Consider the following 16082-nt stretch of genomic DNA (forward strand, 5'->3'; position numbering starts at 1 on the left):
GGGAGAGGGAGAGAGAGAGAGAAAGAGAGAGAATGAGGACTCACTTCCTTCAACTAGGCTCCAGCTCCCAAAGGTGCTGACCATCCACTGGGGACCAAGCTTTCAACACATGAGTTTGGGGGACATTGAAGAGGCAAACCATAACCACACACTTTCCAGTCTCTTCCAGGTGTTAGCTTCTTAAGGAGTCGCCACCAGGCTCTCCTACTGTAACTGAGGCTTCGAGAAGCTGCTTTTGCTAAAGGCACTGACTCCTAGGTAGGCAGATGCCCGGTAGATACCTTCATGTAGGACAAGGCTTGGCATTTTCAGTTTCTCCATATTGTATTTGTCTGCAGGTCGTTGCTCAGCTCAATGTGTAGGCATGTTAATTGCTTGAGGATTGCTCACATTTTATACTTGAGGAAATTTTGGCCTAGAAGAGTTAGATTACTTGTCCAGGTCACGTAGCTTGTACTTTTCAGCTACTTCTCAATGATTACAAGGTCTTCTTCAGTCTGGGGACAAAAATTTCCTGAAAATGAGGACAAGCCGAGTTTAAGACAGATAATTTGATTACTATAACAGAGTACCTGAGACTGGGTAATTTATTTTTTAAAAAGCTTCTTTGGCTGGTGGTTCTGGAGGCTGGAAAGTCCTAGGGCATGGTGGCAACATCTGCTCAGCTCCAGGTGGGGGTCCTATGCTACATGACATGAAAGTGGAACAGAAGAAGGAAAAGCAGGTGTGTGCAAGGAAGAGCAAGCATGAGGGGTCGCATGCTTCATAACAACCCACTCTTGTGATAACAGCTCATTTTCAGAGCTCAGAGCGGAATACACTCCTGCAAGAACTTCCCCTTACTGCAGGAAAAGCATGGATCTCTTATCTCCTCTGACACCTCTTACAGGCCCCACCTCCGGACACCTCCACAATGGCAATCAAAGTTCAAGGCTGGTCTAGGAAGTGAGGGTCACACCCTCTGTGAGCCAGAGTGTTGTCCGAGGTTGCAGTTGCTTGACATTCATGCTGAGAGCCACAGCCGAGTAGGAATGGCCCCTGGCATTTTGCCAATAGTATTGGTTGAGAGGTGAGCCATTAAGATGATGCTGGAGGGGCTGGGAATGTGGCTCAGCGGTAGCGCGCTCGCCTGGCATGCGTGCGGCCCGGGTTCGATCCCCAGCACCACATATCAACAAAGATGTTGTGTCTGCCGAGAACTAAGAAGTAAATATTAAAAAAAAAAATTTTTTTCTCTCTCCCCTCTCTCACTCTCTCTTAAAAAAAAAAAAAAAAAGATGATGCTGGATTGATTCAATTGTATATTACACCTTTACTGTCTGCTACTTTGGAGTTCGATTCCTGGGGAGTTCACATTGGTTGGGGAAGTGCCGGAGGAGGGATTTCCGGTTGGTGGTTGCTGGAGGAGCCGCGTGCAGTGGTGTTCGGGAGACTTCCCGGGGAGCGTGTGTGGAGTGTGCTGGTGGAGTTCAGAAAAAAAGTTTGTTCCTGCTTGAGTGGCTTGTGATTTGTGCCCAGCCAGACTGCGGCACATCCATCCCTGTTTACCAATGGCATTCTGGTTTTTGGGGGGACATTCTCCTGGCATCTCCCTCCTACTGTGGCTGCTAGAGGGATCTTGCCTTCCCTCTCCCATGCCGGGGACAGCTAGTGTTGGCCTCCATGAGCTGGACATCTTCCTGTGGGACTTGAGTTCTGGAGCCAATGAGCTGAGGACAAGGCTCATTCATTACTGTGCCAGTGGACAGTTCTTGTGTCAAAATCTAAGTTCGAACATGACTCGTACGCAAAACAGAACAAGCCACAGATTTTATTCAATGTATTCATCAGTGAGGAAACCAGTGAGATGGTAAGTTGGTTCCCAGAGCATCTGAGGAACCAGGAAAGGCACACCAAAATGTCTCTAAGTTGAACTCAAATCTGGTTAATGTTCTATAGGGTCATAAATCCATAGGTTACTCTGAGTCCAACTTGTAATGTGCATAATTCCAAAAGTTAGAGCTAGGGCATCTTACCTTCCTTTACAGAAGACTTGGGGTTTATGTGATGTGGATATTCTCTTTTATTTTTGATGCCAATTATTGGGGGAAGTCATGTATTTCTCTGAGTCATATCTTTTTTTTTTCTTTTGGCAAGATATTAGGGGCACCTGAACTCGCCTGGGGATTTTTCTATACTCATGGGTAAACGGGTGGGTGTTGTTTGTTAAAAAACCCAAAAGAGAAAGCTGAGACTGCCACAGGAGACCTTGTGGAACCCAAGGCTTTGTAATTGGAACATGGTAACAATCGCTATGTTGTTTCACCATTTCTCTAGATAACTGGGTGCTTATAATAGTGGTCTAGTGGTCCCTTCACATACCCACTACACAATGGAGATGCCTGCCGAGGATCTGGGAGGCGAACATCTCCCAAATTAACAAGTGAATCCTAACATGCCATCTGGGCGCCCTGGGGCCCCTTACTAGAGCACACCTGGAATGGAAACCTTGAAGAGTTCCTTTAACCCCCCCACAGTCCCTCCTGATGGGGAGAGTGACAGCCTTTGGGAGAGGAGTCCTATGTTTCTCCTTTGCCAGCAAAGCAATAAACCTTCTTTCTCCTTTTTCTCAAAACCTTGTCCTCATTAGTAAATTGACACTAAAATTGGCGTTTCAGTTACATGCTTATTACAGGATCTTGGGAGGTGACGGTATCAAATTTTGAACCTAAACTAGGTCCTTTTACTCTTTTTCTTTTTGGTACCAGGGATTGAACTCAGGGGCACTGGACCATTGAGACACATCCCCATCCCTGTTTTGTATTTTATTTAGAGGCAGGATCTCACTGAGTTGCTTAGGGGCCTGGCTAAGTTACTGAGGCTGAGTTTGAACTCGCGATCCTCCTTCTCAGCCTCTTTACAGATGTGCACCACCACGCCTGGCTGGGTCCTTTCCTTCACTCTTGGAGAATTAATAAAGGGGAGGAATATTCCTGCCTCTGGGGTGGGGGGTCCTGAGGAGTCCCCCCAGAAGGGAGGTGGACCTCAACTCAGGCTGTGATTTTCCTGGACATTGTCACAGAAAGGAATTTAAGGATGTGTCAAAGGGAGGCACAGATTGATCTTAGTGAGAGAAAGGGTGGAGTGTGGGTCTTGGAGAAGAACGGGATAGCTACATCTCAGGGGCACTTAGACGGGTGAAATCTAGTACAGACGCGATCTAACAGGGTGTTTCAGTTCCTATTGGTGCTGGTAACTAGACGTTGACCATTACCAGGGTGGGGGTCATTTTTTTCTGCTTTGTGAATTTAAACAATATGACATTGGTGTACCTGTGGACCAGGTCTGGCAATTGATCTAATTGCACTGTTTGTGACAAAGGAATGAGAACATGACCTTTGAATCTGGACTTTTAATCATGGCCAATCATGTTGTCCCAGGGGCCTCTTTTCTCCCTATCCTTATGTCTTCTATCCCACCTCGGGAGTGGGTGGATATTTCCTGGGAATTCAGGTACCACCTCTTTTGGCTTCTTTAATGATTCTTTCTGGTCATTGTGATGGCCGTTGTCAACTGTCATGGTGCCTGGGCTGTCATTCAGCCTGCAGATGACATTATAATGAAGTTAGGGGCTGTCCTGCCATCAGTGGGTCACTCCACATTCAGTGCTGTCTCCCTTCTCCTCCAGGTGACTCCGGCCCCTCCATGAAAGCCTCACCTGCACCTTCCCACTCACCTGGCTTGGTGCCCTTTCTGTCATGACCAAGTCAGAAGTTCCGGTCTCCAGTATCAGGTGTCCTTCAATTCCATTCTGTACCTGGAACTAGTGTCAGATCCCATGGGTGCGGGGCTCGGTTGCACAGGAAGGACTGCCCGGACTTCAGACAGCAATTGCAAAACCCAGGGTGTGAACCTGTGCTTCTGTGGAAATGCAGAACACAGAAGAGGCATTGTGGTCATCCCCATCTAAACAGAGCTGAGAGGCTGTGGGAAACAACCATCAGGTCACAAAGGGCTGTTCAGGAGCTGCGTCCCAGGGCCATCCAGTGGAACAGCCTGCCTGAAACTGCCTTCCACGTGCCAGGTACCATTATTCCAAGTCCAAGGTACGGGATGAGCAAAACGTGCCAATAATCCCTGCCTGAGGGAGCTTACAATTTAGTTGGAAGAACAACAATAAGCAAGATAAAGTATCTAGCTTTTTAGAGATAAATAGGAAGGAGTATAAAATAAAGCAAGGAAGGTGGATTTGAAGTGCAGAGGTTGGCCAAAGGCTTGACATTTGAGAGTGTTTTAAAAGTCTGGTCACAGGATAGGAAAGGAGAGGCTGAGTGGGGAGGCAGCAGCCAGTGCCCTGAGGAAAGTGGTTGAGGGGGATTAAGGGGCTTCCAGACTCAAATCTTGGTTGTGTCACTTAGCTGTGGGATCCTGGCAAGTAATTTAACCTCTCAAAGACTGCTTCTTCCTCTGAAAGGGGAAGGTAACCATCCTGACTCCAGGCAGGGCTGGCTATATAATTGGTAGGAGCCCAGTGCAAATTAAAAATGTCAGTCCCTGGTTTGGAAATTATTTAAGGATTTTGAGCCGGCAACAGTGGAGACTAAGTGTGGCTCTTCTGAGCTCTGAGCCTTGTGCTATAGTCCATTGTGGGACCAGGGAGCTGCTCGAGGGCTTTGAGGTGGCCTGGCCCTCACCAGGCAGGACCACCAGCATTTGCGGGCCCAAGGTGGAGGGTGAGGCTGGGGCTCCTCCCTGACATCAATTCTCTCTCTGTCCTTTCTCTGGAATCCTGTGGGATACTCACAGCTAATATTTTCCTGGTGTGTTGTCTTCTGGGCTTTGAAGGTTCATAGCCCAGCTCCCTGCTGTCCCCTCATTCGTCACAGAGTGGGGAAGAGGCAGTGCTGGCTCACCCCTGAAACTCACCGCACCTGTGAAAGGTTCCTAGGAGGCCAGAGGCAGGTGAGGGAACCAGCCAGGTGGAGACAGAGTTCCACGCCTCCTCGTTCTTCATGAGAATCTTTAAAGCCAAGAAGCAGCCCCGCCAATCCCCCCAACAGAGGGAGGTGAGCCTTGGGGTTGGGATTTGTTTTCATGTCCTGGAGGGCAGGCCCAGGTCGCCTTGATGTGGCACCCCTTTGACCCATTCCCAAAGATACCTGGGTTTAAATGGGACTCCCCTCTTTCCTGGGGAGCAGGAGTCTGTGAGAGGTGCAGGCTGAAGGGCAGGGGCAAGGGTGGAGAAGGCAGGTCTGGCAGTGGCCTGGGGTGCTGATGCTTTACCCTGTGGCTGGAACCCCAGACCCTTGGGTGGGCCTGCCATGGGGGAGGAGCTGCCAGAGGGGGCCTGAAGCGGGAAGCAGGCTTGCTCTCTCCTCCAAAATTTATGGCCTCTTGGAGGAAGGAATGGAGACAGGGGAGACAAGGACGCTCTGGGGAGCTCTGAGGTCCACCAGACTCCCCGCATCCCCTTGCTTGAGCCTGTCTCTCAGCTCAAGTCCAGCCTAGCAGCAGAGGGCGCTGGTGAGCCACTGAGCTATTGCTGCCCAGCCTTCTGCTGGTTTGTGACCTTGGGCAGGTAAATCCACCTTGCTGCGCCTTCCTTTCTCAGTAGTAAACTGGAGATGAACTTTGTACCTAGGATTATCAGAGGGCGAGGTGAGATAAGGTTTGCAAAACCTGACATCAACCTCCTTCCCTCCCTCAGGATGCCCTAGAATAACACCTCCCTGAAGTCCCTGCTTTAAGTGCAGGAGTGTATTCGGACTAGTAAATGCAACAGATGTTATTTCTAGGGCACTCACTGTGTGAGGTGGTATGAGGCAGATGAATAACGTACAAGACATGGGCCTCTGCATCTGGGAAACGTACATACTTCTTAGGTAAAAAGACAGGCAAGTACAAACATGTCAGCCATAAGCCTAATGTGGCTAAATGCAGAATTATGAATCAGAAAGATGATTGGGATTTAGAGGTACAACTTGGTGGGGCTGGAGGGCTTCCTGGAGGAAGTAAGTTCTTTGGCACAGTCTGGAGCACTGGTAGGATTTCCAATCAGTGGGCAGGGGGAGGGATGGTAGCTTTTTGCCACAAGTTGTCCCGGGTGATGGCACATAGAGGGCTGCAGGCAGGAGTCCCTTGACACAGCCTGAGGATATTGAGCCCCAACGGGATTCAGCTCTGAGGTCCTGGGTGGGTTGGGGGAAGGGGTGGGGAGGGCTGGGTTGTACACTGGAGATGCCATCATCCAGCAGATGGGTGGGGTGTAGACCAGATGTTGGGTAAATCAAGAGCACGATGATCAAGGCCGTCAGTGCCATTCAAGGACAGGACACTTGATCTCCCTGCCCCACTATAGCCAAAAATCCTTTGACACCTCTCCCACTGAGATGTATGTGTGGGGGCCTTTGTTTCTTCCCCTTAAATCTGGGTGGGCTCTGTGACGGGCACACCATCCGATAGAGTAGAAGTGATACCAGGTTCAGGCCTCGAGAGACCAGCACTTCCCACTTTCTGACTCTGGAAACACTCTTGGAAACCAGCCACCATGTGATGAAGCAGCACCCAAAGCCCTGTGGAGTGGCCCAAGTGTCCCTGAGTCAAAGCTCCCAGCTAATGACCTGCATTAATTTGCCAGGTATGTTAAGAGCCATCTCCAAAGAGGATTCCGGTTGTGCCGCCCCAGCTAAGGTCCCAAGGAGCACAGATAAGCAGTCCCCATTGAGGCTCAATCAAATTACAGATTTGAGAGCAAAAGCTGAGATGGCTTGCTAAATTTTGGGATGGTTGTCTAGGCAGCAACGTCTGATCTCCTTGATGTGTTCAAGCCAGTGTGCTTGGGTCCCCTCTCCAAGTCCATGGGGGCTCCTCTGGCACTTCCTTCTCTTGCCCCTTCCTGTACTTCCATACTGGTGGCTGGTGATGACTTGCAGCTGGGTGAGTGGGGAGGGCAGCCCCGGGCCTCTGCAGGGTCAGCTAGTGGGAGTGGTCCCACAGAGGGGCTGCTGCCTTAACAAGAACAGAACAGAATGAGCTGTGGCCTCTTGAGTTGTTGAGAGCTTCCATTCCTTCTCCCTGCATACACAGACTTGGAAATGGGCAACAGCCAGATTCTAAGACTATAATATATATATATTTAATGGTGCTGGGGATGGAACCCAGGGATTCACATCATGCCAGGCAGCAAGTGCTCTGCCACTGAGCCACATCCCCAGCCCAAGACGATCATTTTTATTTCAGCTCAAAAACATCTGCTTCATACACTGCATCCCAAAGCCCAGTTCCCTGTACAATAAGCCCTGGGGTAAGAACGAAGCCAGAAGCTGCTGGCCCCTGCGAAGCCTGTGAAAAGGAACAACTGGGAAACTGGGGCCTCTACCGAGCCAGAGAGCGAATAGTCAGAGCATTTAAACAACCCAATACTCATTTGTTTTGTACATTTGTTTATTTTTTAAAAAAGCATAGGAAATGAATAAAATGCTACGTAAAAAGTATCTACATTAAATAAATTATTTCCAGTTCAGCTTTTGCAGATCCACACAAACCATCCCCTAACCTCTCCTGAGGTCTGGACTTCGGCTTGCCCTCTTGACTCCTCTTGGAGAACTTTCTCTCCCATGCAGTGTCCGCAGCACTGAAGATCAATCCTGTGTGAGCCAGCCTCGCTCACAGATGAAGCAGAAGGGGCATACGGGCTGCCTGGGCATCTGCAGATCTAGGATGGAAGGGCACGATGCTGGCACACAGCAAAAATCAACATGACATTTGACTGGTCTCCAGAGTCCTGGAAATATTGTACATAAGTGGGGTCTGGGTCTTAAAGAGCCGCATGCTCAGACTGGGCCCCTTCTCTGAGCCTGGGTTTAGGGAAGACTCATCCACCTGCAGGATCAGGGGGCCAGCAACTCAGCCCAGAGTCTTGAGCCTTCCCTTAAAAGCAAATGTAGCCCACTGGGCACGGTGGCACATGCCTGTAATCCCAGTGGCTCGGGAGTCTGAGGATGGAGGATTGAGAGTTCAAAGCCAGCCTCAGCAACTGAGTGAGGCTCTACGCAACTCAGCAACACTGTCTCTTAAAAAAATACAAAAAAGGGCTGGGGATGCGGCTCAGTGGTTAAGTGCCCCTGAGTTCAATCCCTGGGATCCCCCCAAAAATAAAGCAAAATGTCCATAAGGGGACCTTGCAAGTGATAATAGTATGTATGGTCAACCCCAGCATCTGGGATGGAATCTGAAAGGAGGTGGGCGGAGCCAGCCTTTCAGAAAGGACAGGGTATGATCAGAGAAATAAATCCTCTTCCTTCTGGAAAGAGGTCAAGTGTGTGGAGCACACACCATCCAGGTGACTGTCCAACGCCCTTCCACTGGGGCCACCTGACCAGGAGAGGTGGTGCACTTCCAGGGTGAGGAACACCATGAGAGTCACCTTTATTCTTTGCAGGAAGTACTGAACTTTGCACTGCGGCTCTTCTCCCGCTGGCAAAGGTTCACAGGAATGGGGCTGGTGATTTGCATACAGGAAGGAGACGCACTAGGAGGAAACACTTTCCTGAAACACAGGCCAGCCTTGTGGTCTAGCTTCTCACTGGGGAAGAGACGAGGGTCCGGGTCTTTCCATTACAGGAATGGCATTTCTGTGGGAGCACCTTTCTACCAACAACCGCGTCCAGCAGTCGCTGGGTTGAGTGTGAGCTCAGTGTGGGCAGATCTTCTGCTCTGGATTTTAATGCAATATTTTGGAGTTTTAAACATTAGTCACAAATTCTTTAAAAAGATGGCAGGCTAAACAAAACACCCGGTGAGCTGGATCATTTTGTAGTTTCTCTGTGGGTGTCAGTGGCAGGAAGGTGAGTCAGGCAGATTAATGGCACCCTACCAGCAGGGTCCCAATCCCTACCCGTGGATGTGTGCCTTACGTGACAGAAGGGACTTTTCCACTATGGATGGTAAAGATCTCTTTTTCTTCTTTTCCTGGGGTGCTGGGGATTGAACCCAGGGCCTTGTGCATGCAAGGCAAGCACTCTACCAACTGAGCTATATCCCCAGCCCGATGGTAAAGATCTTGAGGTGGGGAGAACATCCTGGATTCAGAAGTAGAAGAGGGAAGTAGGGCAGTCAGTGACCAGTGATGCTGTATGAGAAAGACCTGACCAGTCAGTCACCAGAGCTAAGGAAATGAATTCTAGAGTCTATGCCAGGAATCTGGCCCAAAGAGAACCATTTGGGAATTCTGATCTCTAGACGGTAAGACATTATATTTGCGTTGCTTTGAAGCCACCAAATAATAATGTGTTGCAGTAGCCACAGAAACTAACCCAGGTGGCTTACTCTCTGGTATGTATTTAAACATTTTTGGAGGAGGAAAGTATTCTCTGAATTTTTGTTTAAATGTCAGAGTCTTGCTGCAGCTGGGAGAGCCACACATGGCAACTCAAAGAAATTTCTCTCTAGGAGTAAAAGACAAAGGAACACAAGCTAAATGTCTGCAGTGGAATAACACTACCCAGCTGGAGAGAATCAGGAAGTCTCCTACCCAAGCAGATGGGTGTCCCTGCAGCTCCCACACATACCCTTTTCTGGTGGGACAGACTGCAAATTATCGCACCTCACAGGGGACAAGCACAAGTTTATCTAGTGGCTGGTAGAAGTCAAAGCCCCGCCATAGGAACCCGTTGGCACAAGTCAACATTATATCAGGTGAAAAGAACTGTGTGGTGATACATTTGGCCACTTAAATACATAGGAACACCACATAAATAATAATAAGGCACAGTGTCCTTTTCATCCAGGGGACTCTAATGAGAGCCAGGACCTCAGGTGGGCTCCTAGGAATCAGAATTGTCACCATGAAGTGGGCAAGACTCTGCTTATCACTCCAAATCCGGGCTTGTGGCGACCCCTCTATCAGGTGACTCACGTCTCTTTATGGACTACCCTACAACACTGTAGGGTGACTGTATCCAGGTCCGAATCCCTCCTTTTCAACATCTCACCACTGGAATGAGTCCACTGGGAAATCTGACAGTGGAGGCCAGGAAATCCTGCTCTTCTTCTATATGCTTCTCTAGGAGTTCTGGGCAGGAACACTGGAGGAGTGTCTCAGTGCCTTGCTTTGTGCACCTCAGCAAAGTCTTTGGAAAGGATCTAAAGTTACTCGGCTGGCTTCACAGGCTCCTGGGTATCCAGCAAGGGGATGTCTGTGTCCCCGTTGCCTACCTCCACCTTGTTGGGGTGGGAGAAGGTGTAGGGTTCACTCTCAGACTCAGGAGAGATGCAAGGGGGCAGCTCGTCTGTGGTCAACTTTGCAGTTGGGGTCCTGGAGCATATGGGGGGTGGGGAGGGAGGGCAGTCCCCCGTGGGGCCCTGGAAGGGCCGATAGGTGTCCACCTCTGGCTGGAGGAAGGACCCATTGGAATCCTGCAGCAGATGTCCATACACCATGGTGTCATCGATGACTGCGTACACATGGGAGTCATTGTCCTTTCTTCCTTTCTGGAACTTTTTCAGCTGCCTCGGCACCTGGGTGTTGACATTGCCATTGTAGATGCCCACAGCAGGGCCTTTGTTTTTCTTTTTCCTATTTGTAGAAAGAGAACAAGATGGAAGTCAGGGAAAAAAAAAAAATCTTAGATGTACCGCATTTCTAAACCCCTGTGGGAGCTTAGAGTCTTCAGAGTTCTGACCAAGTCTCCCTGGAGCCCCTGAAACTCTTAGCATGTGAGAATGGAAGTCAGTGTTCTCCAGTGAACATTTGGAAATGACCTACTGTTGTCTCAGGCTTTTAAGGTGGAAACCGAGAGATCACAGACAGTAGAGAGGGTTTAGAGGGGACATCTTTAACACTATTTGTGCTCAAATTGGCTTTCATCTCCCCAGAACTGGGGATGGAACCCTGGGCCTCGTGCATGCTAAGCACATGCTCTATCACTGAGTCACACCCTCAACTCCTCCAATCCTCTTTGATGGATTACCTGGTATCCAATGGTGTGAACACCTGACAAGGTCTCCCCCTCTTTCTTACTAGACACAAATGGTGTCCCAGCTCTTCTAAACCCCGTCTGGCTCTGCACACCTGGGGCCAACCTTCTGGAACTCTTACTACTTTCCTGTAGCTCATATTTCATCTTTCTCTCACACGGGTAAAAGCTCTGACCATCTAGATTCCAGGTGGCCATAGAGGAGACTCAGGAGGGAAGGGTGGAGCTAATTTTCTGCTCGCTTTGGGGACAGAAGAGCTTAGTATCTGCAGAGGTTCCAACGATGGTAACCTCCTAGAGAGGATAAGAGCCAAAATGAAGACAGAATTTGGGCCACGTGCCAGTGTTCCACAATAACGCCATTAACATTTGGAGTGCAATGTTCTCTGGTACTTGGACGTGGCTGGACATTAGCACTCTCTGCCTTGGAAAACAAAGCTTCGCCTTCCGTCTCTGGGAGCCAAATAGCAGGGAAGGCTGACTTGTTAGCTGACCAGAGCGATTTGAATGGAGGACATTAGCTCCATTAGCATAATGGACCACATAATGCATGGGGCTGGCAGTTCACTAATTGTGGATCAGCAACCTGAGATAAAAATAAATCTAGTACTGTTAGCTTGTTATGTGGAGTTTCTGGTCAAGAGGATGGGCTCCTAGGCTTCCTGCCTGAGGTCTCTAATGGATGCCCCTCCTTCACACTCCCACAGTGTCTTGCTTGACCTCTCCAAAGCTCTCCTGCATCCCAAACCTGCCTCTTTTGTTCCTCTACCCCATGGACAGTAGAAGAGACTGCGTCTTGCTCCTGCTTTTATCCTCAGCATCTTGCGTGGGTCCTCGTGCTTAGGAGACCCTCAGGGAATACGTGCCCAGTGAGCAAGTTGGATGGTGCTGTCTCTGCTGGTTCGTGTTGCAGAATCTGTCCACCCTAGCTACACCAACCTGGAGATGCATGGGCTTATATAAACCTGTCAACACATGGCTTCACACAGGCAAGGGGACCTCGACAAGGCCAGGGCTAGTGATCCTCAGGCCCAAAGTGGAGCAGTTTAGAGATGGAGGCAAGGCTGGACCACTGCCCCTGCCCAGGTCCCTCCTGGTGAGAAGCTGTTGCTCAGTCTTAACACCAGGCTTTCCTCACTGGGTGGGACATTCTGTGTGCCCTGGACAAGAGAGTCTCCTAAGAGGAAAAGTAACATGACGTTTCATTAAGAGAAGTCCTTCCCACAGCCACATTTCATGGACAAGAGGCCTCTCTAGGACCTGCAAAGAGCCAGGACTTCCTCATCAGTGGGGACATTTCTAGACCATCTCCTTGCAGATGAGGAATTTCAGTTGGTTTGCTCAGAGTCATGGTTAATTTCAAACCATTTTTGTTGTTGTTGGCTTTTTTTTTTTTTTTTGGAAGGTCAAAACATGCTACGGAAAGCAGATGTCTCTTCTCCCGCATGGTTTTCATCAGAAATATGAATTTGTAAAATCTGTGGCAAAGCATGGACTCTGTCTAAAAAAGGTCATTTGCCTTTCATGCAACAGAAGCTGCCCTCCTGAGGGGGTGGAAGGTGGGATGGAGGAGGTCGATGGGTCTTCCTCTCACCCGTAGAGATGCCCTTTTGGTGCTTGTCTGGAGTCTAACAAACAAGCTCAAAGCAGACAGTCTGTTTAATAAACTGCAGGAGAATAAGCAGGGGCAACATGTGTGCGTGTTCCTCCAGGGGAGAGAGAGCGTGCAGTTCCAGAGGCCTGGCCTGGCCTGGCAGGGCCTACTGAGCACCTTCCTGCCAAGGTCCCCTGTGTGGATCAGTTTAATGAGCAAACAAGAGAGTGACTCACGGGGCTCTTGTGCCCAGGCAGCTAGAAGCTGCGGCCAGAAAGTCACAGCGTGTTGCTTTTATTTTTCCTTTATCCCCTCCTAGGATAGGATCTCCTCCCACCCCCCCACCAAACCATAACTCAGACCTAGCAATATTATTCAACACGGATCTTTGTGGGAGAGGAAGGAGAAACAAGAACACAAAGCCGATAATTAATACTACATCTGGGCTGCGTGATGGAGGAGACATCAAGTCAGCCAGACAGCTGGAGGGATTCCACTTACTTCCTTTTCACGAAGCAAATGATGAGTCCGAGGGCCAACAGTAGCAAGGCCCCACCTGCCACCACAGCGATGATGATAGCAGTCAGGTCTGTGGGCAGAGACACAAGGAGACAGATGAGACGGGGTGGTCAGCGCAATGATGAACCCGAGTGGACTCCAGGCTTGGCTGCCCCCAGGCCCTCCCCTTCTGTACCCACATACTGCTCACATTAGAGGGAGTGTATTTCCTTTCTCCTGAGTTTGGGGTGGCCAACAGAAGGTGGCTGTGTCACTTCTGACCTTGATCCTTAAGAAGACTATCAGCTTGCACCTTGTTTTGTAGTGCTGGGATGGAACCCAGTGGCTTACACATATTAGGTAAGTACTCTACCACCAAGCTATAGGCCTTGCCCAGCTTGTATTTTTTCTGTGAGGGGAAGGCAGCTACCATGTTAGAAGTCTGCCTGTGCTGAGACCACCATGCTGGGAGGAAGCCCAAGGTAGCCATGTGGAGACTCCATGGGAAAAACAAAACAAAACAAAAACGAAAAAACAAAGTGAGAACCAAGGTCCCAGACATGTCTCCATCCCAGTCAACCTTAAGCTGTTCTAGGCATCTGTCAGGGGACCCAGATGCCCTGGAGTGCAGAGGAGCCATCCTGCTGTGACCTGCCAAGATTCTTGACCCAGAAATTGTGAACCAAGAAAATGGTTAAGGTCTAAGCCATGACATTTTGGGGTGGTATGTACGTAGCAATAGACAAATAGGAACAATTGGGGAGACCTATCAGATCTACTCCAGAGGGTATTCCTGGTCTACCACCAGGTGGGTTCCCCCAGTCACCAGTCTGTCTTGGAGGAGGGAAGAGCAGAGTGGGAGAGAAAGCAGGGGGTCAAGCGTCAAGGGTGAAGGGTGAGGAGAGGGCTCTTTCATCTACACTGACCTTTTCTTTAGCCGAGTGGAGGAAAGAGAAAGTCAATCCAAGAGCCAAGAAGACAGAAGATGCGCTTCGGAGGAAATAGGAAAAGAAATGATAGAAAACTAATGGAGGAGAGGAGGAGAATCCAGGCGATAACCTGAGGACACGGGAGAAGTTGTCACCCAGGCTTTGGTTCCCATTAGTTCTCTTGCTGCTAAGCAGCTGTGTGACCTTCGGGGGGATATCCAATCCCTCTGGCCTCCAGAAAGGGAAGAGGTCAGGAAAATAGCCTCCACGGTCCTTCAGGCTCCAACACTCTGTGGCACTCTGGCCATAAGGAGAACACACGGTCCCACTGCAGATCACCCTGCCTTGTAGGCACTTCCTGGAGTCATAGAGGAAAATTCTCCACCCTGCTCTAAGGCCTGCGACTGGGGCTGTTCATGGAGCCCAAAGTTTTACTGGGATGAAATTAAAAAAAAAAAAAAAATAGCAGTATTGCATATCTATGTCACATTTTTAATCCCTGGCACTGGATCCCCATGATACTTTTATGATATAGTAATCACCTACTTTACAGATAAAGAAGATCACAGGAGGCAGAGACTCCCCCCATGTGAGAAAGAGATGAAGAGTACAGAACTGTGGAAGTTCGGCTGAGAAAATCTAGGCAGACCCAACGAATGTGCTAGAAGGGATAGTGCAAAGTTCCCAATTCCAGCCAGGCGCAGTGGGCACGCCTGTTATCCCAGTGGCTCGGGAGGCTGAGACAGGAGGACTTCGAGTTCAAAGCCAGCCTCAGCAATAGCGAGGTGTTAAGCAACTCAGTGAGACCCTGTCTCTAAATAAAATACAATATAGGGCTGGGAATGTCGCTTAGTGGTCAAGTACCCCTGAATTCTGTCCCAGGTACCAAAAAAAAAAAAAAGTTCCCAATTCCAGCATTAAGAGACTGTGCATGCTTCTGCAAGTCTCTTGTGGATCTTTCTGCCTCTGTCAAAAGAACAGGTCCAGCTGGAGGATAACAGACCACCTGAAGAAGGGTTAGGTTAGCCTAGTTGTGTCAGATAGCTTGGCTAAACCCCTTACGCATGAAAGTGCCCAGCTAAGATCAACAAAATCCTCTAACCAACCTTCAACTGCATGAATGCGTGAGCCCAATAAGCCCAGCTCAGATCAGAATCACTCAGCCCATGCATGAGCAGTAATAAATGGCTGTTTTAAGCTGCTAACTTCTTGGGTGGTTTGTTACGCAGCATTATCAATGCAACAACTGACCGATACCAGGACTCTCTCTCTGTTTTCTGACTTATCTCCCAGGCTTATTCCTAGCTCTTCAGATGCCGTTTTTTTTTTTTTTTTTCCTGATCACTACCATCTCTGAAAGACTGTGGAAGTTCTTACCCAGGGTCTTTGGGGTGAGAGTCACCCAGAAGAGCAGGTCCAGCTGCTTGCCGCTCACGGGGCTGCAGTTGGAGATGTTGACCCAGAAGTTGTGATAGTGGAAGCTTGGCTTGGGGAGCATGACCTCCTCCAGGTTGAAGATCTCCTCTGGTTGTGACCTCTGCTCCTGGATGATCATGAGCGCCCACCCCGTCTGGCAGGCCACGCCGATGCGCTCCTTGAAGAAGGTCAGGCAGGCCACCTGATCACGGGGCACACTGATGTTCCAGGACAAGGAGGAGAGGGCTGGCAGGCCCCGCTCCCAGTTGGGGGTCCTCAGGTAGACCTTGTTCTTTGTGTCTGGCGTCACGGTGAAAATCCCATCCTCTGCAGAAAAGGGAAGGGGATCCAGAAAGACACCGTTTCACTTCATCCAGATGGAAAATAAAAAAAGAGAAAGGAGGGGTACAGGAGGACATGTTAAATCTGCTAGACTGGCACGGTCCAGCGGGACTTTCTGCAGTGATGATATTCTTGGCTCTTTTATTAACATGCTGGGGATCAAAGCTAAGCAGATGCTCTACCACGAAGCTACATCCCTAGCCCCTGGAAATATTCTCTATCTGCACCGTTTAATAGCATTTCCATGGCCCCATGTGTGGTTGCCATTGAAATGGGACTAATTGGACTGAGTGCTAAAATTTGGATCTGAAATATCTCCCAAAGGCTCAGGTGTTACGGGTTTGGTTT

The 16082-nt window shown here is 49.4% G+C and overlaps 1 protein-coding gene and 1 non-coding gene across 2 annotated transcripts in view; both read right to left on the reverse strand.

The window, feature by feature from the left end:
* Nucleotides 1-8949: 8949 nt before the first annotated feature.
* Trnaa-ugc (transfer RNA alanine (anticodon UGC)) lies at nucleotides 8950-9023 on the reverse strand. The gene has a single exon. It is a non-coding gene; the product is annotated as a tRNA-Ala (tRNA).
* Nucleotides 9024-10128: 1105 nt separating this feature from the next.
* Cdcp1 (CUB domain containing protein 1) overlaps nucleotides 10129-16082 on the reverse strand; it is a 45384-nt gene continuing 39430 nt past the window's right edge. Inside the window, exons 7-9 of the mRNA XM_026389862.2 lie at nucleotides 15354-15719; nucleotides 13051-13138; nucleotides 10129-10555 (exon numbers count right to left, since the gene is read on the reverse strand). Of these exons, the coding sequence (XP_026245647.2) occupies nucleotides 10129-10555; nucleotides 13051-13138; nucleotides 15354-15719 (881 nt within the window). The remainder of the gene's footprint in view (nucleotides 10556-13050; nucleotides 13139-15353; nucleotides 15720-16082) is intronic.

The sequence above is a fragment of the Urocitellus parryii genome, chromosome 3, assembly GCF_045843805.1.
Source record: "Urocitellus parryii isolate mUroPar1 chromosome 3, mUroPar1.hap1, whole genome shotgun sequence".
NCBI lineage: Eukaryota > Metazoa > Chordata > Mammalia > Rodentia > Sciuridae > Urocitellus > Urocitellus parryii.